Here is a 27,510-nt window from a genome sequence, read left to right as displayed (position 1 = left end):
GCGTAATGTGATCAAACTTTCTTGTTCTTGTCAAAAGTCTAGCAGCCGCATTTTGTACCAACTGTAATCTTTGACATGGGGAGACCCGAAAATAATACGTTACAGTAGTCGAGGCGAGACGTAACAAACGCATGGATAATGATCTCAGCGTCTTTAGTGGACAGAACGGAGCGAATTTTAGCGATATTACGGAGATGAAAGAAGGCCGTTTTAGTAACGCTTTTAATGTGTGCCTCAAAGGAGAGAGTTGGGTCGAAGATAATACCCAGATTCTTTACCGTGTCGCCTTGTTTAATTGTTTGGTTGTCAAATGTTAGAGTTGTATTATTAAATAGAGTTTGGTGTCTAGCAGGACCGATAATCAGCATTTTGTTTTTTTGGCGTTGAGTTGCAAAAAGTTAGCGGACATCCATTGTTTAATTTCATTAAGACACGCCTCCAGCTGACTACAATCCGGCGTGTTGGTCAGCTTTAGGGGCATGTAGAGTTGGGTGTCATCAGCATAACAGTGAAAGCTAACACCGTATTTGCGTATGATGTCACCTAGCGGCAGCATGTAGATGCTGAAGAGTGCAGGGCCAAGGACCGAACCCTGGGGAACTCCACACGTTACCTTAACGTAGTCCGACGTCACATTGTTATGGGAGACACACTGCATCCTATCAGTAAGATAACAGTTAAACCAAGACAGGGCTAAGTCTGACATACCAATTCATGTTTTGATACGTTCTAATAAAATATTATGATCGACGGTATCGAAAGCAGCGCTAAGATCGAGGAGCAGCAACATAGATGACGCATCAGAATCCATCGTTAGCAATAGATCATTAGTCATTTTTGCGAGGGCTGTCTCCGTGGAGTGATTTGCTCTGAAACTGGATTGAAAGGTTTCACATAGATTGTTAGACGCTAAGTGTTCATTTAACTGCTCCGCAACAATTTTTTGAAGGATTTTTGAAATAAAGGGAAGGTGAGACACCGGTCGGTAGTTTACCATGAGGTAAGGATCGACGTTAGGTCTTTTAAGAAGAGGATGAATAACCGCTTTTTTGAATGCTAGGGGAACAGTGCCCGAGGAGAGTGATAAGTTTATAATATTTAGCACTGATGGACCTAATAATACAAAGAGCTCCTTGATCAGTTTCCCAGGAAGAGGGTCAAGTAAGCATGTTGTCTGTTTTATTCCATTTACACGTTGTAACAATTCCTCTAATGTTATTTCCTCAAAACGAGAGAAACTATTTTGGAGGGCAGTATCCGCCGTATATACCATCGTATCAGTGTTAATAGAACCCCGTTGTAGCTGGGACGCATTGTCTTTAATCTCCTTTCTAATGACTTCAATTTTCTTACTAAAGAATTGCATAAAGACATCAGCTGAGTGGGTTGAGCTACTGGAAGGGGTCCCTTGTTGGGTTAGCGATGCTACCGTACTAAACAAAAATTTAGGATCGTTTTTATTACGGTGGATGAGATTTGAGTAATATTTAGCTTTAGCTAAGGTAAGCATGCGTTTATAAGTTATTAAACCATCACTCCATGCTTGATGGTGCACCTCAAGTTTAGTCGTGCGTCATTTGCGTTCCAGCTTTCTACATAATAATTTCTGAGCTCTAGTTTCTTCTGTAAACCACGGGGTGCGCTTTTTTGGAGCCTTTTTTAACTTTAGCGGTGCTATGTTATCAATGGTTTCGCGCAGGGTGTCGTTAAAGTTGTTAGTGAGGTTATCAATAGAGCCCACATACTTTGGGAATGGTGCCATTACCGAGGGCAATAGGTCAGCAAGAGTTGTCGTTGTGGCCGTATTAATGTTGCGGCTGCTATAGCAGTTATTATTATTATTACTTTGACGAACATGCGTCTCAACCTCAAATTTTATAAGGTAATGATCGGACAATACTTTCGTACACGGCACTATCGTAACTTTGGAGACGGTGATACCCCTGACAAGCACTAGGTCTATCGTATTACCTTTGCGATGCGTGGGTTCATTTATTATTTGTGTGAGACCACAGCTATCAATTACAGTCTGGAGCGCTACGCACGGTGGGTCCGATGGGGTATTCATATGGATATTAAAGTCCCCCATTATGATTATATTATCGGCGTGTGTCACTAGATCAGCAACGAACTCTGAGAATTCATTGATAAAAGTCCGAATAGGGCCCTGGGGGGCGGTAGATAACAGCCAGGTGTAGAGGCAGCGGTGTGACAGACTTCATAGTAAGCACCTCAAACAATTTATATTTATTATTTATGTTAGGACTAAGGTTAAAGTTTTCGTTGTATATTAGTGCGACCCCCCCCCACCCCTTTTAAGCGGACGGGCAATATGCGCATGTGTAAAGTTAGGAGGACATGCCTCATTTAGCGCAAAAAAGTCGTTTGGTTTAAGCCAGGTTTCGCTGAGACCGATGACGTTAAGATTGTTGTCTCTGATAATATCATTAACTAATAACGTTTTTGGAGACAATGATCTTATGTTTAAAAAACCTATATTATAGGTAGTGGGCTGTTTTAGGGAGTTTTTGATCAAATTATCCGTAGTAGCAATATTAATAATGTTGTGTTTATTATGCCCAGTGCATTTAGTATAGTTACGACCATATCTAGGAATTGATACGACAGGAATTTTCCGATTGTTTGTTTGTTGCTTTGATAAACTGCACGCATCATGGTTAGCCACCTCAGTAACGGGGATTTTCCGATTGTTTGTTTGTTGCTTTGATAAACTGCACGCATCATAGTTAGCCACCTCAGTAAAACACGTCCAACTCTGAAACACTCAAAGCAGAAAAAACGTGTTCTAATTTAACTGACTCCTTACCCAGACAAGTAGTCTCGCATTTTCTATTTAAATCTGGCTGCAGGATGGAGGGAAGTGGTGTTCTGTGGGGATTAGCCTTCTGCTTTGTTTTTAGCCCCGCTCGACATCCGCGTTTCCGATCACACCGCTGGCGTCTGCTCCGTAGACGGCCCCCGCTGCTACTAGACTCCCCTGCTTCACAGGCCGCTGGATGTAGCCGCCGACGTATTCCCATGCTAGTTAGCATGTTTAGCACGCACGCGTCTATCAGTCCAAAACGGCCCGATATGTCCACATCCAGAAGTGTCTGGCGGTCGTACGTGATCACGGAGTGACCACGATGTGAGCCAGCAATAAAGTCTGTGGAATTGTCCGGTATTTCTGCCAAATGTTTCATCATTAGCAGGAGCTCCGCGAGGACGCAGCCCATCTTGGATATATTTTTAAGGACCTACTTCAAAAAACTAGTCAAATATCATCTTTATGACAGATTCCTAAGGTTATTAGGAATTTTCAGTAAAAATTTTAATTCCTTACAAATTTTGAACCAAACACAGGAGTCGATATATTGTTATCTCGTGGGTTGCCACTTGAATAGCCCTGACGTAGTGAAATAAAATTCACCGCTGTTGGTCTGCAATGATGGACTTACATTCTAATACAAGTCGCCAAACACAGTCACACACGAAAGAGTAACACTATTCACGTATTTATTATTCTCTCTCTTTCTGTTGTAACAGACTTTTCCCCTTGGTCGTCACACTCTTTGAAATACGGTACTGAACAGCACAATCAAAATCATTTATTCATTTGACCTCATAAGGAAAGATAAACAGTGGCTAATAATTGACAGACTTAAGACTAAAGTGTTTGATTTCAACCTTACCCTACATTGGGAAAAAAACAAAACAAATAAAAAAAACAACAGGCAAGGCAGAAATATTCATGGCAATTATGTCTTAGCAGTTATCCAGATTACTTAGACTATGCCCACGTCAACACTAAATTTAGAAAATGCAATTTTTTCTAAGCGTTTTGGCCTTTTGTACACACGGAAACATACATACAGGTTCTTGTCCTTAAGTGAGCTTTTATCGAAAATTCCAACCAGCGCAAGGACATCAAAAAACTCTGGCTTCAGCGCTTTTGTATTGACAGGTAAAACAGTTGTTTCTCTTTAGACATAATACATACAGATACATGAAATTATCTCATGTTTTCAAATCTTATTTATAAACGAAACACAAGTAACAAAGGTATTGACTTACAGTTATCGCTTTTATTTTTTTCGGCCTGTGCGACACGTGCATGACGCAGAGGTGAAATAAATACTTAATAAGCACTGATTTTGGTTGCTTTTTCACGCTTCTGGGAGCTGGCAAATGTGTTCTTATGTGGAGACACCTTTTTCATAACTCCACTTGAGGGGTTGGATATTTTCTGGGGGGAAATGTGCTTTTTTATGTCCTTGAGGACATGCACTTGAATGTTGGGATGGACAGGAACGTGGACTTTGAAAAGCAATACTGTACTGAAAAAGACCACCTCTTGAGAGCTCTCAAGTTCTTTGAAGGCAAGTCAAAGCTTCATTTAAAAAGCTCTATCATTCCCTCCACTCATGGAGTCAGATCCAAAGTTAAACCAGTCCATAAATAACATGACAAAAATAGAAATATGCTTTTAGATGTCATCATACATGATGTGTGATTTGTACAATAATTTAAGACAAATCTGTTAACATCTGACACCTGGAAGTACTTGAAGAACCCCACTGAAGGACCTTACAGTCTTGGGCAATTTGGTTGGGGTTGCAACATGGCAGGAACCAAGCACAAATGTAACATTTGTCAGATATTACATTCAAAAAATAACGTGCTTGTTCATTTGCAAATAGTAGCAGGTGCTCATGAGGCGATCCTACCTCTCACGCTTGGTCAAGCAAGCTTTCAGGATGTCATCTTTACATCATGATGGGAAAATGGTTGGGGATTTTTGTGTTTTTTTTTTATTGAATTTATCCATGAGCATCAAGGCTTTGACGGCTGGATCGGCAGCAGGCTGCCAAATTTGAAGTGCTGGATCACTGGAAACTTCTCCAAGCACTGGAAGTGGGTGCAAAAAGAATGTGCAGTCAATAATATTTTACAGTAAACATGGTACATTTAGACTTGAAAAACAAGTAGGTATGGCTGGGCGATATTAAAGTTAAGTTAAAGTTATACACAATATATCACGGGTTTGTCTCTGTGCGATATAGAAAATGACTATATCGTGATCAGAGGTGGGTACAGTAGCCAAAAACTGTACTCAAGTAAGAGTACTGTTACTTTAGAGATTACTCAGGTAAAAGTAAGGAATAGTCACCCAAATATTTACTTGAGTAAAAGTAAAAAGTATGTTGTGAAAAAACTACTCAAGTACTGAGTAACTGACGAGTAACCTCATTATGGCAACAAATAATGCACAAAAACATAAAAATAGCAATGAGCAAATTCAGAGCCAGGAATATCTCTTAAGAAACTAAAACAAAAATATATATTAAATAATAATACATTAAAATAAAAAAGGCAAATTGAGCCACAATAACTTAACAGCACCATAGGCTCAGTAGGCATTCATTGATTGATTGACTGAAACTTGTATTAGTAGATTGCACAGTACAGTACATTTTCCGTACAATTGACCACTAAATGTTAACACCCCAATAACTTTTTCAACGTCAATGAATTATTTAATAAATGACCAAGTCGAGGTGATCTACCACATATATACATACACACACATATCATATATATTAATATGTCCAGGGTGTACATCACCTTCCGCCCGATTGTAGCTGAGATAGGTGCCAGCGCCCCTCGGGACCTCAAAAGGGAATAAGCGGCAGGAAATGGATGGATGGATGGATGGATATATATATATATATATATATATATATATATATATATATATATATATATATATATATATATATATATATATATATATATATATATACAGTATATAATTTATATTTATCTATTTTGCCGTTTTTGTTTACATGTTAATGGTGTTTTAATGAATATATATACATGTTTAACACATAGATTCCTATCTTTCATGAAGACAAGAATATATGTTGGTGTATTACCTGATTCTGATGACTTGCATTGATTGGAATCAGACAGTATAGTGCTGATAACGTACACGTTTTCAAATGGAGGAGAAAAAAATGTCTTCCTTTCTGTCTAATACCACATGAAAGTCGTTGGTTTTTGGCATCTTATTTGTCCAGCTTCTATATTCGTTTTTATACACTTTACAATAAATACATAGGCGGCAAACTCCGTAGCTTGCTCGCTTGTTTACGCTGGCTTTTGGAGACTCTTATTTTGTTAGCGCAGGCGCGATGGAGCGGCGCTTTTATTGTGAAGACAGTAACCGTGCGATCAGTCTTTAGGCTTTTGACGGGAAGTACGGTTGAGATAAAAAGTGTCTTTTTTCCTTTACACTTTTGATTGATTAAAACTTTCATTAGTAGATTGCACAGTACAGTACATATTCCAAGATGGCGGCGCCCGTACGGGCTGCAACATTGCGGAGCTGCTGCTAAAGATGGAACATTTGGCAGAAATACCGGACAATTCCACAAACTTTATGGCTGGCTCGCATCGTGGTCACTCCGTGATCACGTACGACCGCCAGACACTTCTGGATATGGACATATCGGGCCGTTTTGGACTGATAGACGCGTGCGTGCTAAACATGCTAACTAGCATGGGAATACGTCGGCGGCTACATCCAGCGGCCTGTGAAGCAGGGGAGTATAGTAGCAGCGGGGGCCGTCTATGGAGCAGACGCCAGCGGTGTGATCGGAAACGCGGATGTCGAGCGGGGCTAAAAACAAAGCAGAAGGCTAATCCCCACAGAACACCACTTCCCTCCATCATGAAGACGGATTTAAATGAAAGATGCGAGACTACTGGTCTGGGTAAGGAGTCTGTTAAATTAGAACACGTTTTTTCTGCTTTGAGTGTTTCAGAGTTGGACATGTGTTTTACTGAGGTGGCTAACTATGATGCGTGCAGTTTATCAAAGCAACAAACAAACAATCGGAAAATCCCCGTTACTGAGGTGGCTAACCATGATGCGTGCAGTTTATCAAAGCAACAAACAAACAATCGGAAAATGCCCGTTACTGAAGTGGCTAACCATGATGCGTGCAGTTTATCAAAACAACAATCAAACAATCGGAAAATTCCTGTCGTATCAATTCCTAGATATGGTCGTAACTATACTAAATGCACTGGGCATAATAAACACAACATTATTAATATTGCTACTACGGATAATTTGATCAAAAACTCCATAAAACAGCCCACAACCTATAATATAGATTTTTTAAACATAAGATCATTGTCTCCCAAAACGTTGTTAGTTAATGATATTATCAGAGACAACAATCTTAACGTCATCGGTCTCAGCGAAACCTGGCTTAAACCAAACGACTTTTTTGCGCTAAATGAGGCATGTCCTCCTAACTTTACACATGCGCATATTGCCCGTCCGCTTAAAAGGGGTGGGGGGGTCGCACTAATATACAACGAAAACTTTAACCTTAGTCCTAACATAAATAATAAATATAAATCGTTTGAGGTGCTTACTATGAAGTCTGCCACACCGCTGGCTCTACACCTGGCTGTTATCTACCGCCCCCCAGGGCCCTATTCGGACTTTATCAATGAATTCTCAGAGTTCGTTGCTGATCTAGTGACACATGCCGATAATATAATCATAATGGGGGACTTTAATATCCATATGAATACCCCATCGGACCCACCGTGCGTAGCGCTCCAGACTATAATTGATAGCTGAGGTCTCACACAAATAATAAATGAACCCACGCATCGCAACGGTAATACGATAGACCTAGTGCTTGTCAGGGGTATCACCGCTTCCAAAGTTACGATACTCCCGTATACTAAAGTATTGTCCGATCATTACCTTATAAAATTCGAGGTTCAGACGCATGTTCGTCAAAGTAATAATAATAATAACTGCTATAGCAGCCGCAACATTAATACGGCCACAACGACAACTCTTGCTGACCTACTGCCCTCGGTAATGGCACCATTACTAAAGTATGTGGGCTCTATTGATAACCTCACTAACAACTTTAACGACGCCCTGCGCGAAACCATTGATAACATAGCACCGCTAAAGTTAAAAAAGGCTCCAAAAAAGCGCACCCCGTGGTTTACAGAAGAAACTAGAGCTCAGAAATTATTATGTAGAAAGCTGGAACGCAAATGGCGCACGACTAAACTTGAGGTGCACCATCAAGCATTTAGTGATGGTTTAATAACTTATAAACGCATGCTTACCTTAGCTAAAGCTAATTATTACTCAAATCTCATCCACCGTAATAAAAACGATCCTAAATTTTTGTTTAGTACGGTAGCATCGCTAACCCAACAAGGGACTCCTTCCAGTAGCTCCACCCACTCAGCTGATGACTATGCAATTCTTTAGTAAGAAAATTGAAGTAATTAGAAAGGAGATTAAAGACAATGCGTCCCAGCTACAACGGGGTTCTATTAACACTGACACGGTGGTATATACGGCGGATACTGCCCTCCAAAATAGTTTCTCTCGTTTTGAGGAAATAACATTAGAGGAATTGTTACAACGTGTAAATGGAATAAAACAAACAACATGTTTACTTGACCCTCTTCCTGGGAAACTGATCAAGGAGCTCTTTGTATTATTAGGTCCATCAGTGCTAAATATTATAAACTTATCACTTTCCTCGGGCACTGTTCCCCTAGCATTCAAAAAAGCGGTTATTCATCCTCTTCTTAAAAGACCTAACCTCGATCCTGACCTCATGGTAAACTACCGACCGGTGTCTCACCTTCCCTTTATTTCAAAAATCCTCGAAAAAATTGTTGCGGAGCAGTTAAATGAACACTTAGCGTCTAACAATCTATGTGAAACCTTTCAATCCGGTTTCAGGGCAAATCACTCCACGGAGACAGCCCTCGCAAAAATGACTAATGATCTATTGCTAACGATGGATTCTGATGCGTCATCTATGTTGCTGCTCCTCGATCTTAGCGCCTCTTTCGATACTGTCTATCATAATATTTTATTAGAACGTATCAAAACACGAATTGGTATGTCAGACTTAGCCCTGTCTTGGTTTAACTCTTATCTTACTGATAGGATGCAGTGTGTCTCCCATAACAATGTGACCTCGGACTACGTTAAGGTAACGTGTGGAGTTCCCCAGGGTTCGGTCCTTGGCCCTGCACTCTTCAGCATCTACATGCTGCCGCTAGGTGACATCATACGCAAATACGGTGTTAGCTTTCACTGTTATGCTGATGACACCCAACTCTACATGCCCCTAAAGCTGACCAACACGCCGGATTGTACTCAGCTGGAGGCGTGTCTTAATGAAATTAAACAATGGATGTCCGCTAACTTTTTGCAACTCAACGCCAAAAAAACGGAAATGCTGATTATCGGTCCTGCTGGACACCGAACTCTATTTAATAATACAACTCTAACATTTGACAACCAAACAATTAAACAAGGCGACACGGTAAAGAATCTGGGTATTATCTTCGACCCAACTCTCTCCTTTGAGGCACACATTAAAAGCGTTACTAAAACGGCCTTCTTTCATCTCCGCAATATCGCTAAAATTCGCTCCATTCTGTCCACTAAAGACGCCGAGATCATTATCCATGCGTTTGTTACGTCTCGCCTCGATTACTGTAACGTATTATTTTCGGGTCTCCCCATTTCTAGCATTAAAAGATTACAGTTGGTACAAAATGCGGCTGCTAGACTTTTGACAAGAACAAGAAAGTTTGATCACATTACGCCTGTACTGGCTCACCTGCACTGGCTTCCTGTGCACTTAAGATGTGACTTTAAAGTTTTACTACTTACGTATAAAATACTACACGGTCTAGCTCCATCCTATCTTGCCGATTGTATTGTACCATATGTCCCGGCAAGAAATCTGCGTTCAAAGGACTCCGGCTTATTAGTGATCCCCAAAGCCCAAAAAAAGTCTGCGGGCTGTAGAGCTTTTTCATTTCGGGCTCCAGTACTCTGGAATGCCCTCCCGGTAACAGTTCGAGATGCTACCTCTGTAGAAGCATTTAAGTCTCACCTTAAAACTCATTTGTATGCTCTAGCCTTTAAATAGACTCCCTTTTTAGACCAGTTGATCTGCCGTTTCTTTTCTTTTTCTTCTATGTCCCACTCTCCTTTGTGGAGGGAGTCCGGTCCGATCCGGTGGCCATGTACTGCTCGCCTGTGTATCGGCTGGGGACATCTCTGCGCTGCTGATCAGCCTCCTCTTGGGATGGTTTCCTGCTGGCTCCGCTGTGAACGGGACTCTCGCTGCTGTGTTGGATCCGCTCTGGACTGGACTCTCGCGACTGTGTTGGATCCATTATGGATTGATCTTTCACAGTATCATGTTCTCATAGTCATCATTGTCACCGACGTCCCACTGGGTCATTGTCACCGATGTCCCACTGGGTGTGAGTTTCCCTTGCCCTTATGTGGGCCTACCGAGGATGTCGTAGTGGTTTGTGCAGCCCTTTGAGACACTAGTGATTTAGGGCTATATAAGTAAACATTGATTGATTGATTGATATTTTGAACAATTGACCACTAAATGGTAACACCCCAATAAGTTTTTCAACTTTTTTAAGTCGGATTTGACGTGTGACGGTCACGTGACCGCCTGGCTCTGTTTAATCGGTCCAACGTCACCAGTGACTACATGTGATTGGTGAAACGCAGGCATGCGTAGATCCTACTTTGAAAAACCAAAACAAACATTAATAGATCGATAAAAAAAAAGTAGCGAGTAACGAGCTGAATGTACATGAATGGAGCGGAGTAAAATTAGCGTTTCTATTCTATAAATATACTCAAGTAAAAGTATGTTGAAAAAAAACTACTCTTAGAAGTACAATTCATACCAAAAGTTACTCAAGTAGATGTAACGGAGTAAATGTAGCGCGTTACTACCCACCTCTGATCGTGATATTCGAGAATACGTTCTCACTCAGTTGCTTTTAGCTGCGGGCATTACACCACAGGCTCTTCTCGCGCTTTCCTGTTTCTCCTTCTCATAGACAAGTGCACCTTCTTACATACGTCACATATTGTCACGTCATACGTCACATACTATACGCTCTCGCGGAGCAGAGAAGTAGCAGCATGGGTAACGTTAGCTGTGATGCTGTGAGTGGTAATACGAGAGAAAAAAGGTGCGAATGAAGGAAGAAGTAATTCCCAAGAAAAACAGCAGGGGGTACATCGCCTGGCGGTGGTTTGGCTTCAAGTGGGAATATGTTGAATAAGTCAAGCATGCGGCACAAGCGTTGCTATAAGAAGTAGCATTACTGCTAATATGTAGCATCATTTGAAAAGTCACCTGCTATAGAATGAAGAGTGCTTGAAACTCCGCATGTCAACATCTCTGTTCGGTGCCACACGCCCACACCACATCAACACCGTATGAAAAAATATAATTTAATAACGTTCATCGTAACCTACCACATAGCGAAGGATGAATACTATTTGATTTCCTATTATGCAGCACATTTTTATTTGACACCTAAAATGTCTCTGACAATCTTGCACTTTCTGTTTTGGAAATGACATGCATGAACGTTTGTGCCATTGCTTAATAACTGTGTAATAAATACACTTTTGGTCAATTGACTTAGTTGTGATTTCCTTCTCACCATGAAAGTTTAAAATGAGCATATATTAATGCAGTATGAACAAGAATGTTTTAATGTAGACACATAGAATCATCATACTGCTGTGATTATATGCATCAAATGTATATTCAAGTCCAAGGAAAAATATCGAGATATATATTGTGTATTGCGATATGGCCTAAAAAATATTGAGATATTAAAAAAAGGCCATATCGCCCAGCCCTACGAGTAGGGTTTAATTATGCATGGGAATGTAATTTTGGTTCAGTTGGCTTTTCTCAAAAAACAACTATAAATATACAGGATGTACCTGGATATATAAAATACACATATAATATAATGATTTACCATTTAATTATTTATTATTGCATACAATTATTAATTGAATAGTTAATTATATATTTATATTACATATAAATACAATTACTATTTTATTTGTATTCAGGGTATCCCCTACATCAGTGGTTCTCAACCTTTTTTCAGTGATGTACCCATTGTGAAATTTTTTTTAATTCAAGTACCCCCTAATCAGGGCAACGCATTTTTGGTTGGAAAAAAATAGATAAAAAAAGTAAAATACAGCACTATGTCATCAGTTTCTGATTCATTAAAATTTACAACATTGCATAATATTGCTCATTTGTAATGGTCTTTCTTGAACTATTTGGAAAAAAAGATGTAAAAATAACTAGAAACTTGTTGAAAAATAAACGAGTGATTCAATTATAAATGCAGATTTCTACACATACAAGTAATCATCAACTTAAAGTGCCCTCTTTGGGGATTGTAATAGAGATCCAACTGGATTCATGAACTTAATTCTAAAAATTTCTTCACAAAAAAAGAAATCTATAACATCAATATTTATGGGACATGTCCACAAAAAATCTAGCTGTCAACACTGAACATTTCATTGTTGTATTTTTTTTTTCAGTTTATGAACTTACATTCATATGTTGTTGAAGTATTATTAAATAAATATATTTATAAAGGATATTTGAATTGTTGCTATTATTGGAATATTTAAAAAAATCTCACATACCCCTTGGCATACCTTCAAGTACCCCCAGGGGTACGCGTACCCCTATTTGAGAACCACTGCCCTACATCATGTAATTAATCGTGATTAATTACATGAGTAAAATAAAAGCTGCCACACCTTAAAATTTTGGGTTTTGTACGTGAAATTTTTTTAAGTAATACAATGTATTAATGGATATTATTTGAACACTACGGACTAGAGATTTTTAGAAAATTTGGCCGATAAATACTTTTATCACCAAAACAGCACTGCCAAAACCTGATGTTGTGATGATATAAGCAATAAGGACAGGATTATCTGAAAATGAGGCAGCATGTGTGCGATGTGGATGTACTGAAATATCTCTGGGATGTACCTGTGGACAGCGATTTACAAAATGTGCAATGTGCAAATTTTATGAAGGACAGTGGCACTCTATCAAGGAGAGAAAGTGCAGTTGGAGCAGCTAAAGCAGCAGCACGAAGCAAGTGTGCCATCAGACTAACTGCAGCCCTAACTGTTAGTCGCAGACATCGAGTAAAGACTGTTGGCAATCTGGGATAAACCCTGCTATTAATTATTTCAATAATAAATAAAAAAAAGATATATATATATATATATATATATATATATATATATATATATATATATATATATATACACACACACACACACACACATCTATATTTTTACACATATACATACATATATACACATATACATATATACACACACATATACTTATATACATACATATATAGATATGTACATATATAAGTGCATACAGTATATACACTGTATATACAGTCAAGATCTGAACTTTTCACAGTAGGTGCATGTCCACTGTATGAGAGATAACCTAAAAAGAAAAATGCAGAAATCACAATCTGTGATTTTTTTAACAATTTATTCGTGTGGTACAGCTTAAAATATTTGAACACCTGTCTGTCAGCTAGAATTCTGACCCTCAAAGACCTGTCAGTCCGCCTTAAAAGTCCTCCACTTCACTGTATTATCCTGAATCAGATGAACCTGTGTGAGGTTGTTGGCTGCATAAAGACACCTGTCCACCCCATACAATCAGTAAGACCCAAACATTCAGCATGGCTAAGAGCAAAGAGCTGTCCAAAGACGCCAGAGACAAAATTGTACAACTCCACAAGGATGGAAAGGGCTACGGAGAAATTGCCAAGCAGCTTGCTGAAAAAAGGTCCACTGTTGGAGCAATCATTAGAAAATGGAAGAAGCTAAACATGACGGTCAATCTCAATCGGAGTGGAGCCCCATGCAAGATATCACTTCGTGGGGTCTCAAAGATCCTAAGAAAGGTGAGGAATCAGCCCAGGACTACACGGCAGGACTTGGTCAAATGACCTGACAAGAGCTTAGACCACTGTTTCCATGGACACTGTTGGTAGTACACTAAAACGCCATGGTTTGAAATCATGCATGGCACGGAAGGTTTCCCTACTTAAACCAGCACATGTTAAGGCCCGTCTTAAGTTTGCCAATGACCATTTGGATGATCTAGAGGAGTCATGGCAGAAACTTTTGTGGAGAGATGAGACCAAAATTGACCTTTTTGGTCATAATTCCACTATGTGTGTTTGGAGGAAGAAGAATGATGCGTACCATCCCAAGAACACCAACCCTACTGTGAAGCATGGGGGTGGTAGCATCATGCTTTGGGGGTGTTTTTCTGCTCATGGGACAGGACGACTGTACTGTATTAAGGAGAGGATGACTGCAGCCATGTATTGTGAGATTTTGGCCAAAAACCTCCTTCCCACAGTCAGACCATTGAAGATGAGTCATGGCTGGATTTTCCAACATGACAATGACCCAAAGCACACAGCCAGGAAAACCAAGAAGGGGCTTCGTAAGAACCACATCAAAGTTCTGGAGTGGCCTAGCCAGTCTCCAGACCTAAATCCAATTGAAAATCTTTGGAGGGAGCTGAAAGTCTGTGTTATTCAACGACAGCCCAGAAACCTGACTGATCTAGAGAAGATCTGTAAGGAGGAGTGGGCCAAAATCCCTCCTGCAGTCTGTGCAAACCTGGTGAAGAACTACAGGAAACATTTGACCTCTGTAATTGCAAACAAAGGCTACTCTACCAAATATCAATGTTGGTGTTCAAATAGTTATTTTCAGCTGTATCACACAAATATATTGTTAAAAAATCATAGATTGTGATTTCTGATATTTTCTTTTTAGGTTATCTCTCATACAGTGGACATGCACCTACCGTTAAAATTTCTGACCCCTCCATGATTTCTAAGATGGAGAACTTGCAAAATAGCAGGGTGTTCAAATACTTATTTTCTTCACTGTACATACATACATACATACATAAATAAACACACACATATATACATACATCAGATGTACATATATAATGCATATATACATATACAGTATATGCATACACACATATATGCATACACATGGATACATATATATATACACACACGCACGCACGCACGCACGCACGCACGCACGCACGCACGCACCCACACACACATCCTTCCATTGTCAACCGCTTGTCCCATGTGGGGTCGCGGGGGTGTTGTAGCCTATCTCAGCTGCATTCGGGTGGAGGGTGTAATCATATATACATATACACACCTTCTAAAAACAAGTTGCAACATTATGAGAGCCAACTCCATAGAATGGCTTAAGCAAATAAGTTAATGTACTAATATGATACAGTTTAAGAAACTGTTAAAACTCAAAAATCGCGCTTCCCGTACAAGGATTAAGACTTATTTGTAGACTAAATCATATTTTTCACTAGGATTTACTGACATGGCTTAAAATTGTATGAGACTTGTCCCAGTTTTGAGTTCAATAATTTATTGAAGGGAGACTAGAACAAAGTCAGAGGTAAATGGAGAGATGAATTAAAAAATGTCCATGTGCAGGTTTAATAGAATGCATTTATTTCAGCAGTTTCCAGTCTCTGAGAAGGTTGCTATATAAATTACCAATTTGCTTCAATGTAAAAACCCTGTTTCCATACGAGTTGAGAAATTGTGTTAGATGTAAATATAAACGGAATACAACAATTTGCAAATCCTTTTAAACCTATATTCAATTGAATGCACTACAAAGACCAAATATTTGATTTTCAAACTCATAAATTTTTTTTTTTGGGCAAATAATAATTAACTTAGAATTTCATGGCTGCAACACGTGCCTAAGTAGTTGGGAAAGGGCATGTTCACCACTGTGCTACATCACCTTTTCTTTTAACGACACTCAATAAACGTTTGGGAACTGAGGAAACTAATTGTTGAAGCTTTGAAAGTGGATTTCTTTCCCATTCTTGTTTTATGTAGAGCTTCAGTCGTTCAACAGTCCGGGGTCTCCGCTGTCGAATTTTACGCTTCATAATGCGCCACCCATTTTCGATGGGAGACATGTCTGGACTGCAGGCAGGCCAGGAAAGTACCCGCACTCTTTTTTTTACAAATCCACGCTGTTGTAACCCATGCTGAATGTGACTTGGCATTGTCTTGCTGAAATAAGCAGGGGCGTCCATGAAAAAGACGGCGCTTAGATGGCAGCATATGTTGTTCCAAAACCTGTATGTTTAATGGTGCCTCCACAGATGTGTAAGTTACCCATGCCTTGGGCACTAATGCACCCCCATACCATCACAGATGCTGGCTTTTGAACTTTGCGTCGATAACAGTCTGGGTGGTTCGCTTCCCCTTTGGTCCGGACGACACGATGTCGAATACTTCCAAAAACAATTTGAAATGTGGACTTGTCAGACCACAAAACACTTTTCCACTTTGAATCAGTCCATCTTAGATGATTTCGGGCCCAGAGAAGCCTGCGGCGTTTCTGGATGTTGTTGTTGAATGGCTTTCGCTTTGCATAGTAGAGCTTTAACTTGCACTTGCAGATGTAGCGACAAACTTTATTTAGTGACAGTGGTTTTCTGAAGTGTTCCTGAGCCCTTGTGGTGATATCCTTTAGAGATTGATGTTGGTTTTTGATACAGTGCTGTCTGAGGGATCGAAGGTCACGGTCATTCAATGTTGGTTTCCGGCCATGCCGCTTACGTGGAGTGATTTCTCCAGATTCTCTGAACCTTTTGATGATATTATGGACCGTAGATGTTGAAATCCCTGAATTTCTTGAAAATGCACTTTGAGAAACGTTGTCCTTAAACTGTTTGACTATTTGTGGACAAGGGGTGTACCTCGCCCCATCCTTTCTTGTGAAAGACTGAGCATTTTTTGGGAAGCTGTTTTTATACCCAATCATGGCACCCACCTGTTCCCAATTAGCCTGCACACCTGTGGGATGTTCCAAATAAGTGTTTGATGAGCATTCCTCAACTATATCAGTATTTATTGCCACTTTTCCCAACTTCTTTGTCACGTGTTGCTGGCATCAAATTCTAAAGTTAATGATTATTTGCAAAAAAAAAAACGTTTATCAGTTTGAACTTCAAATATGTTGTCCTTGTAGCATATTCAACTGAATATGGGTTGAAAATGATTTGTAAATCATTGTATTCCGTTTATATTTACATCCAACACAATTTCCCAACTTATATGGAAACAGGGTTTGTACAAATGTGACCACTTTGACTAAATTAGCAATACTTATAGTGTTTTTGTCACAAAAACAAACCATAGAAATGTACAGTCATAGACAACGGCCATGTTACCATGCACACAATATTAACCAACATTTACACAATAATAGAAAGGGGTACTGAATTTGGTACTTACTGACTGAATTCTATTGATACGGCCAAGTACCGATTCACATACAATCACTCAATACCAATTTTCGATATCCCGGTTGGATGCAACGTCATGTCTGGTTGCAAACTCGGCACTGGCTCAAGCACTTGGCGGGCAATTAGACGTATTCGTAGTACAACTACGTTCGATCGGTACTTTTATGTTTGCTTGAGGAAAACAACTTTATTTCAAAAATCTTTATTTTGAAACTGTATTTTGGAGTTAGCAAAGTAACAGTGGTATACTAAATTCACAAGACTTTTTGTAAATTAACAGTAACTTACAAAAAAATCCCAAAAAAATCCTAATTACCGGGGTCGCCTTTAGGTTAAGGCGGCCCTCTACACAAGCAGCGGGATGCACAATCACACCTGAATGGCAAGCAGTGACCCAAATTGTGGACATTTATTAACTCAAATACCTTAAAAGTTAAAGTTAAAGTACCGATGATTGTCATACTAGATGTGGCGAAATTATTCTCTGCATTTGACCGTTCACCCTTGATCAACCCCTGGGACGTGAGGGGAGCAGTAGGCAGCAGCGGTGCCGCGCCTGGGAATCATTTATGGTGATTTAACCCCCAATTCCAACCCTTGATGCTGAGTGCCAGGCAGGGAGGTAATGGGTCCCATTTTTATAGTCTTTGGTATGACTCGGCCGGGATTTGAACTCATGACCTACCGATCTCAGGGTGGACACTCTAACCATTATCATGCAAAACCAACTTATCTTAACTAGTGGTACCTGATTATGTGTATTTGGGCTCTGCATGAGTCCCCAAAAACTTGAAATCCAATTGTGGAGGTACGCAGATATATTTACAAAAACATCTTCACTTCCTTAAAACTTCCTCCAAACGGTCTATATGGAATTTTGTTCAAGTGTGACATTTTGTTTAGGTGTGACGTCAGCGGGTTATCCTTTTTGGGTAGAAATATACCCAAACATCTTTGCGCGACTCAGCCATTTTCAATTTACGTAAAACTGGCTGTGGCACAACATCATCTCCACGATGAAACTCAATAAAAAAATGGTCTGTTCTTAGTTTGCTTTAACCAGCACCAGTCACAACACAATCCTTCAGCCTCACCTGAAGTAAAAAGTGCATTACTTTTAACTTTTAGGATTCGTGACAATGTGCATTCAACTGTGAGGAAATCCTACTTTTAATGGCGGATTCAGTGACTACTATCTAGTGCAGGGGTCACCAACGCCGGGCCCGCGGCCACCAGGTAGCCCGTAAGGACCAGATGAGTCGCCCGCTGGCCTGTTCTAATTATATCTCAAATAGCAGCACTTACCAGTGAGCTGTCTTTATCTTAAAATTTTTTATTTATTTACTAGCAAGCTGGTCTTGCTTTGCTCGACATTTTTAATTCTAAGAGAGACAAAACTCAAATAGAATTTGAAAATCCAAGAAAATATTTAAAAAACTTGGTCATCAGTTGTTTGAATAAATACTTCTTTTTTTTAACTTTGCTTCTTATAACTTTCAGAAACACAATTTTAGAGAAAAAATACAACCTTAAAAATGATTTTAGGATTTTTAAACACATATACCTTTTTAATTCCTTTCTCTTCTTTCCTGAATATTTAAATCAATATTCAAGTAAATTAATTTTTTTTATTGTAAAGAATAATACATACATTTTAATTTAATTCTTCATTTTAGGTTCTGTTTTTTCGATGAAGAATATTTGTGAAATATTTCTTCAAACTTATTATGATTAAAATTCCCCCCAAAAATTCCGGCAAATCTATAAAATCCTTACAATCAAATTTAAATCTTATTTCAAAGTCTTTAAATTTCTTTTAACAATTTTGTTCTGGAAAATCTAGAAGAAATAATGATTTGTCTTTGTTAGAAATATTGCTTGGTCCAATTTTTTATATTTTCTAACAAAATGCAGATTGGATTTTAACCTATTTAAAACATGTCATCAAAATTCTAAAATTAATCTTAATCAAGGAAAACTACTAATGATGTTCCATAAATAATTGTTTTAATTTTTTCAAAAAGATTCGAATTAGCTAGTTTTTCTTCTTCTTTTTTTCGGGTGATTTTTTTCAATTTTAGAGAGTCGAAATTGAAGATAAACTATGTTTCAAAATTTAATTTTCATTTTTTTCCTGTTTTTTTCTCTTTTAAACCATTCAATTAAGTGTTTTTTTCCATCATTTATTCTCTACAAAAAACCTTCTGTAAAAGGAAAAAAAAATTATGACGGAATGACAGACAGAAATACCCATTATATATATATATATATATATATATATATATATATATATATATATATATATATATATATATATATATATATATATATATATCAAAGGTAAATTGAGCAAATTGGCTATTTCTGGCAATTTATTTAAGTGTGTATACAACTGGTAGCCCTTCGCATTAATCAGTACCCAAGAAGTACGTAGCTCTTGGTTTCAAAAAGGTTGGTGACCACAGCTCTGGTGTAACTCAGGGCTTTTGAACTATTTTCTGTTGCGCCTCCCCCCTCGGAAGAAGAAAACACTAGTATCATTTGGCTCTAAAATTGTTTTAAGTATACCTTTGCATAAAATTGTATCCTTATAAACATTAAAGAAAAAGAAAGATTTATAGACCAACTTACATCAATTTGCAAGAAATACAAATAAATAAATCCATATTCAAATATACTAATTATTTGACTGAATATTTATTACTGAAAAGTAAAATTACAAAACTTTAAAAATAAAAATAAAAATGCATTGATCAGCTACATTAAAGGGGAACATTATCACCAGACCTATGCAAGCGTCAATATATACCTTGATGTTGCAGAAAAAAGACCATGTATTTTTTTAACCGATTTCCGAACTCTAAATGAGGGGGAAATTTGGCAAATTAAACGCCTTTCTGTTTATCGGTCTTTTAACGACGACGTCAGAACGTGACGACACCGAGGTAACACACCCGCCATGTTCATTTTCACATTACAAACACCGGGTCACAACTCTGTTATTTTCCGTTTTTTCGACTATTTTTTGGAACCTTGGAGACATCATTCCTCGTCGGTGTGTTGTAGGAGGGTGTAACAACACTAACAGGGAGGGATTCAAGTTGCACCACTGGCAAGAAATCTGCCGACAGACCCCAAACGAATGTGCCAAAGTGTCTTCACATTTGACCGGGGATGCTAAGACAGACATGTCACAGAGATGTATGGATAACCTGCAGATGCATTTGCAACGACTAAGTCAACGAAATCACAAAGGTGAGTTTTGTTGATGTTGTTGACTTATGTGGTAATCAGATATATTTGGTCACGGCATGACTGCCAGCTAATCGATGCTAACATGCTACGCTAATCGATGCTAACATGCTATTTACGCTAGCTGTATGTACATTTAAAACTAGATACCCACATTTAATGCAAAACAAACACTTACCAATCGACGGATTTAAGTTGCTCCAGTGTCACAAGATGCGAAAGTCCTGATCGTTTGGTCTGCACATTTTACCGGCGATGCTAATAAGGCAGCCATGCTACGGGCCACGTCATTAGGTACACCCATGCTATGGCAGAATAGCGTCAATAGCTATTCGTTCAATAGCTTCAATGTCTTCTTCAATTTCGTTTTCGCTATCTGCCTCCATACTCCGACCATCTGTTTCAATACATGCGTAATCTGTTGAATCGCTTAAGCCGCTGAAATCCGAGTCTGAATCCGAGCTAATGTCGCTATATCTTGCTGTGGTAACCGCCATTTGTTTGTATTGGCAGCCCTGTATGACGTCACAGGGAAATGGATAGTGGTTTCGAAGATAGCGAAAATAAGGCACTTTAAAGCTTTATTTAGGGATATTCCGGGACCGGTAAAATTTTGAAAAAATAAAAATAAAATACAACAAGCCAATGGGAACTGATTTTTATTGTTTTTAACCCTTTTGAAATTGTGATAATGTTCCCATTTAAAAGCCTAGTGAAACCCACTACTACCGACCACGCAGTCTGATAGTTTATATATCAATGATGAAATCTTAACATTGCTACACATGCCAATACGGCCGGTTTAGTTTACTAAATTACAATTTTAAATTTCCCGCGAAGTTTCTTGTTGAAAACGTCGCGGAATGATGACGCTTATGATGACGCGTGTTTGTGACGTTATTGGTTGGAGGGGACATTTTAGCCAAGCACCACTTACAGCTAAAAGTCGTCTCTTTTCATCGCATAATTACACAGTATTTTGGACATCTGTGTTGCTGAATCTTTTGCAATTTGTTCAATTAATAATGGAGACTATAATAGGAATGCTGTTGGTGGAAAGCGGTGGATTGCAGCTGCCTTTAGCAACCGAAACACAGCCGGTGTTTCTTTGTTTTTGTTGAGAAGCTTTAACACAAAGCGGTCAAGCAAACATTTTTCTCTACGTCAACCAGCAAGTGTTTGGATGGGAAAATTGTCGGCTCTTACCGGAGACTTCAGTGGATTATGGGACCTTCTCCTGTAGCTGTCAAAAAGGCAGCTGTGATCTTGGCTCCTCATAGGCTTCTCTCTGAGACACTGGCGTTCACCGCACCCATCCGACTTTCAGGTATGACTTTACTCATCTAATCTCACTAAAATACTATTAACACAATAAGCAGATAAGGGATTTTCCAGAATTATCTTAGTAAATGTGTCTAATTACATCTGAAACGCTACCACTGCCGCCGCCCGGAGCCGTCGCTTTTTTTTCTTCTTTTTTTTAGTGCCTCACTAACTTTCCTAATCCACGAATCGTTCATCCTCGCTCAAATTAATGGGGAAATTGTCGCTTTCTCGGTCCGAATAGCTCTTGCTGCTGGAGGCTCACATTATAAACAATGTGAGGATGTGAGGAGCCCTCACATCGGTGACGTCACGCGTACATCGTCTGCTACTTGCGGTAAAGGCAAGGCTTTTTTTATTAGCTACCAAAAGTTGAAAACTTTATCATCAATGTTCTCTACTGAATCCTTTCAGCAAAAATATGGCAATATTGTGAAATGATCTAGTATGACACATAGAATGGACCTGCTATCTCCGTTTCAATAAGAAAATGTCATTTTAGTAGGCCTCTAACTCAGGAGCACTTTAATCTACAATACAAAATGTTTAAAACAATTACTGATTTTTTTTTTTTAATCAAAATGAGGAAGTCGGGATTATTGGCTACAGTGAAAATGCTTTGTAGTGCACAGCTTTTCGAAACAGGGTTTAAAACATGGTTCTGCGTGATACTGATAAAGCATTGCACCGTGCCCCCACGCACTATTTGAGAAGAACTGGTGTGACTGTACTTTTTGTCGATGCCTAACGGTGTCATTTCAAAATCAAACGGTGTCAAATTTTGAGACCTTCGTTGCACATGACGTCATGTCCGGTTGCAGTTTTGGCATGGATCAAACATTTGGCGGGCAAACAAGCACTAATGCAGCACTCAGATGGACTGAGTTTGACTGCTTTTAGGTAATGTGGCAATTTGAATGCCAAGAAAGAAACTATGCCTTATAGAAAACACTAAAATATGGCCTCACTCTAGCTGAAAGATAGCACACATTGGATTAACCGTAGATGTGATATGGATTAGAGATTATCAGTGGCAATTTCAACACCTCCAAATTTGGTAATGTACAATTAAACAGCTGGTGTGTAACAAAATACTGTATAAACACTTTTTAGGGCACAATAAAAGACTAAATTCAGCTTAATGGCAAATACTACAGCATGACTTGGCAGCACACTGTAGCTTAGACACTATTGCCATCTAACATTTTGGAATTGCAACTGAATGCAAAGTTAGCTATGTAATATTTTCAAAAGAGACTCTGAAGTATACGTTAATATATAACAACTGGACAGCCATTATTAAATACCATTATTAGCTATTTTTTAAATGTTAAATAAACAAGACAAATAATAATAATATTAATAAACAAATGAACATTTATTCACACGGAAACATTGGTATCATTTAGTACCGGTATAGATTTCAGAGTACCAGGCATCAAATGTGAAAGGTACCAATCCACAGTACATGATGTTTTTACAATACAAAAATAACTCGTTTTTAGTGTTTAGTAGCCCGTGTCACCTAGACAAGCCAAGCTTGTTTTTGAGAGTAGGAACATAGGGTTTATACAAGTGGGGTTTATAGAGTACAACCCTCAACATCCTAACGGTTCAGTTAATTTTGTATACAGACAGGAAACAAATAAAACATATTATACAAAATTAATGAAATATGAACCAAATGTTTTCCACTGAGGCCCACATAGAGACAATTTGAAGGCTGTAGCGGATACTTTTTGTACATCCAATATGTTGAAAGCAATCAAATGTAAGTCCACATTTGTTAAGCTATGTAAACAAAACATCTTAGAAAATGAGTGTAATGTCTAATACAACATCTCATTTATAATAGTTAAATTACATTTTTTACCATATGCCGAGGGCTAAAAAATTGCCTCGCATTTTGGACACCCTTAATATACATGAGTTGATTTATATTTTCTTTGTAGGAAAATGTTTGGAAACATTCTAAGTGTGTGATTAAATATATTTTTTTTAGTAGAGTAACATCATTAATAGTTCCAATTTGAAATTCCAGTTTGTAAATTGGTTCCCCATCTCTACTGAACCTTGGGACACACTTATTTCATCCTATCTTTTGAATGTGTTTAGGCATTTCACCGGGAAGGCCAAATGTTTCCAAACCGGACACGTTAACAACGGAAGGGGTTTTCAAGATCCTGCTTCTCTTTAGCCCTATTGCTAGCCATGACTCACGTTAGCTCAAGGCACTGTATTTGTCTTTGGAGTAGACGCGTGTCCCTTACTCAATGCAGACCTTGTGGGAAATTAGTACGCCTTTGTACCGAAACTAAATGTAGTATTCAAACATGTACCGTAGTTTTCGGACTATACGGCATACTTTAAATCCTTTAATTTTCTCCAAAATCGACAGTGCGCCTTATACCCCGGTACGCTTATGTATAGAATAATTCTGGTTATGCTTACCGACCTCAAAGCAATTTTATTTGGTACATGATGTAAGGATGAGTGTGACCACTAGTTGGTGTTCACACATAAGAGATACGTGTAGACTTCATTATGACGCCAGTAAACAACACCAAAACATTAAATGTTCCATTGAAAATAAAGAACATTAAACACGGTACCCAAAAATCAGTCAACATGTTTTAGTACAACTTTGAAGCTGTACCGCTTGATGGATTGTCGGCCCATTACAGCTACCGCAGTCAGAGATAAAGGTATTTCTATGGTGTGTATATAAGGACCGCAAAATGGCACCCATTAGCAGACATATTATCTTGCGTTTTGCGTCACAATATTATGCAAAACCAACTTTTCATACCTTCTGGTACCTGCTGATGTGTATTTGAGATCTGCATAAGTCCTGAAAATTTGCGCAAGTCCGCCACTGTAGTCCATCACAATTCCGTAGTCGATACGCTTCTTCTTTCTCACTATCTTCTTGTAATGGGGCATTCACCCACTGCTGTTGCCATTTCTAATATAAAGTAGTGTAAAGTTCTAACTTATATCTCGCTATGGAAGAACTAAAAACTACCAGTGTAGTGGGTTTCCAAAATTCACCCCCGTAACTTTAGTTATTAGAGAGTTCGGGTCGGACGATTTTTCACGGGACACATTTCCAGCGTTGTTGTTGCACGAGTGAGCCACGGATGAGGAGATGCTGCTCCGTTGTTGATTTAAGTAAAGTCTGAATGTCATTGAAAGTTAGCTCCATCTTTTGACACTTCTTCCACTCCCAACCTTGCAAGCTACAACAAAGATAACGGGGAGAAGGCGCTCTTGAAGGTGAGCCACATAAATAAGACCGGCCACAAAACGGCGCATCCTGAAGTGACTGTCAGAAAGCGACTTGAAAATGGTCTGTAAAACATAATCTATGCAACATTTGGCCAAGGAACCACCATTACATGTTATGGAGACCACAAGGAAATGTTTTAAATGGATAACAAAATCACATTTTAATCGACAGTCACCCTCTGCACATCGTTATCAGTAGCCAAAGGAGCCTGTTCAGTGCTAAACTGCTTCATCCCAAGTGCAGGACTAATAGACTAAAAATGTCCTTTGTCCTACACGCCATCGGACTGTACATCTCCTCTCTTGGGAGCAGGAGGGTACTAGGATGACAGGGGATGCAAAACAATAACAATTGTTTTAATTTTTCAAATTGTATGGGGACGGCGTGGCGCAGTGGGGAGAGTGGCTGTGCGCAACCCGAGCGTCTCTGGTTCAATTCCCACCTAGTACCAACCTCGTCACGTCCGTTGTGTCCTGAGCAAGACACTTCACCCTTGCTCCTGATGGGTGCTGGTTGGCGCCTTGCATGGCAGCTCCTTCCATCAGTGTGTGAATGTGTGTGTGAAAGGGTAAATGTGGAAGTAGTGTCAAAGCGCTTTGAGTACCTTGAAGGTAGAAAAGCGCTATACAAGTACAACCCATTTATCATTTATCATTTATTTATTTATTTTTTTAAGTGCAATACATTTTCATAACATGGTCACTACTGCCTAGTTTCTCTTGTTATATTCTTGTTTTTAGTGTTATTTTTATTGTCGCTTTTTATTCTTATTCTTATTGTTGTATTTTGTATATAATTTCCATTTTATACCCCCATTATTTACTTTTTAAATATGTTCTCAATTTTGTACACTGCTGTTGGAATTTTAATTTTCCTGAGGGAACTCACCTGAAGGAATCAAAGTACTATATCTATCTATCTAATCTTTAATGCGCCTTATAATTTGGTGTGCCCTATGGTCCAGAAAATACGGTAGGTTATGAGTCTTTACAGGTTTTTGCAGGCATACGCTCGGTGTAAATGCTGACCCACAAAGACAACTGGCGAAAGCAGGGGTGCAATGGAATGATAAGAACATAACAAAATAACAAAAAATTGGACATAAAACAAGACATACTTCCTGGATCCGTGAACTTTTCCAATCCACCCCAAGCCTATCTGCCACCGTCTCAATCTAAATGTGTCATTTCATGCTTTTATAAGCATATTCATCACGCATCAGACAGCAAACACTAGATCCTGCTTTCTCCAGGCAAACTCAAACTCTGCCCAAAAACCCTGTGTGGGGCCAGCAAAAGGGAGTGAGGAATGCGAGTCTGCTGATGGTTGCTCCAGGCTTGGAGGAACGTTGGGAAGGAGGGAGGGGTGGATTTAATGAAGGGAATGGCAGAGGAGGGGGAGGGGGGACAGACAGCTTGGCCCCTCAGCTCTTTGGGAAGACTTGCAGGCTGCTCTGGAAAATACAGGATGTGGGCATGCAGGCGGGAGAAGGCTTACATCTTCTCTTCACATAGCCCACCCCCAACCGCCCACACATACACACACACACACACACACACACACACACACACACACACACACACACACACACACACACACACACACACACACACACACACGCACACACGCACACACGCACACACGCACGCACACACACACACGCGCACACACATGCGCACACACACGAACACATTCTCACATTCTCTCCATTCCACTCTTAACCCTTTCATCTCTCTTCTAAAGCAGTCTCGGGTTTATCTAAATGTCTTTTTTTTTAATAAAAATCTGAAATGTGAACTGAAGTTACTCAACTAATGTTGAAGTAAAAACTAAGATATTATTTTCTAAACAGATCAAGAGTACATCTCCATAAGAACCAGTGTCCATTGCAGCGGATATTTATTTTTGGTCTATTTATTTTGTCAGAGGTACACATTTTGGTAAAAAATAATAGTCCTGTTTTGCGAAACACAAATGTCAAATGCGGACGTTGCTGATTGTCAGGAAGTTTTTCATTACTTTTGAAAAAGTCACTGCAATATCTGCAACCATAAGCTACAGTACCGGTCTATGTATTTGTTTTTTCAGGCACAGGTTTGTCAACTGTCCATTACTCATTCATCCTTTTTATTTAAAATTTCTTGGAAAAAAATAAGTTTATTGGTTGGTTTATTAATAGATGTAGTTAATTTGGATATATCTGCCTTCATGGTCGAACAGCTCTACTTGTGACAACAAAAATAATAAAAAAGACAACTGCAAAATAGTGTTCATTCTAATTTATGTCATAATCCACTGCAATTTTGTAAACTGCCCTTT

The 27,510-nt window shown here is 38.9% G+C and overlaps 1 protein-coding gene across 1 annotated transcript in view; it reads right to left on the bottom strand.

The window, feature by feature from the left end:
• Positions 1–3,499: 3,499 nt before the first annotated feature.
• The window catches only part of ptpa (protein phosphatase 2 phosphatase activator), a 102,068-nt gene continuing 78,057 nt past the window's right edge, over positions 3,500–27,510 (bottom strand). Inside the window, exon 10 of the mRNA XM_061876776.1 lies at positions 3,500–4,908. Coding sequence (XP_061732760.1) covers positions 4,834–4,908 — 75 coding nt within the window. The 3' untranslated portion in view covers positions 3,500–4,833. The remainder of the gene's footprint in view (positions 4,909–27,510) is intronic.

This window comes from Nerophis ophidion, linkage group LG17 (assembly GCF_033978795.1).
Source record: "Nerophis ophidion isolate RoL-2023_Sa linkage group LG17, RoL_Noph_v1.0, whole genome shotgun sequence".
In the NCBI taxonomy this organism is placed as follows: domain Eukaryota; kingdom Metazoa; phylum Chordata; class Actinopteri; order Syngnathiformes; family Syngnathidae; genus Nerophis; species Nerophis ophidion.
Note: the sequence above shows the minus strand (reverse complement) of the source record. Positions and strands in the feature narration are given on the sequence as shown.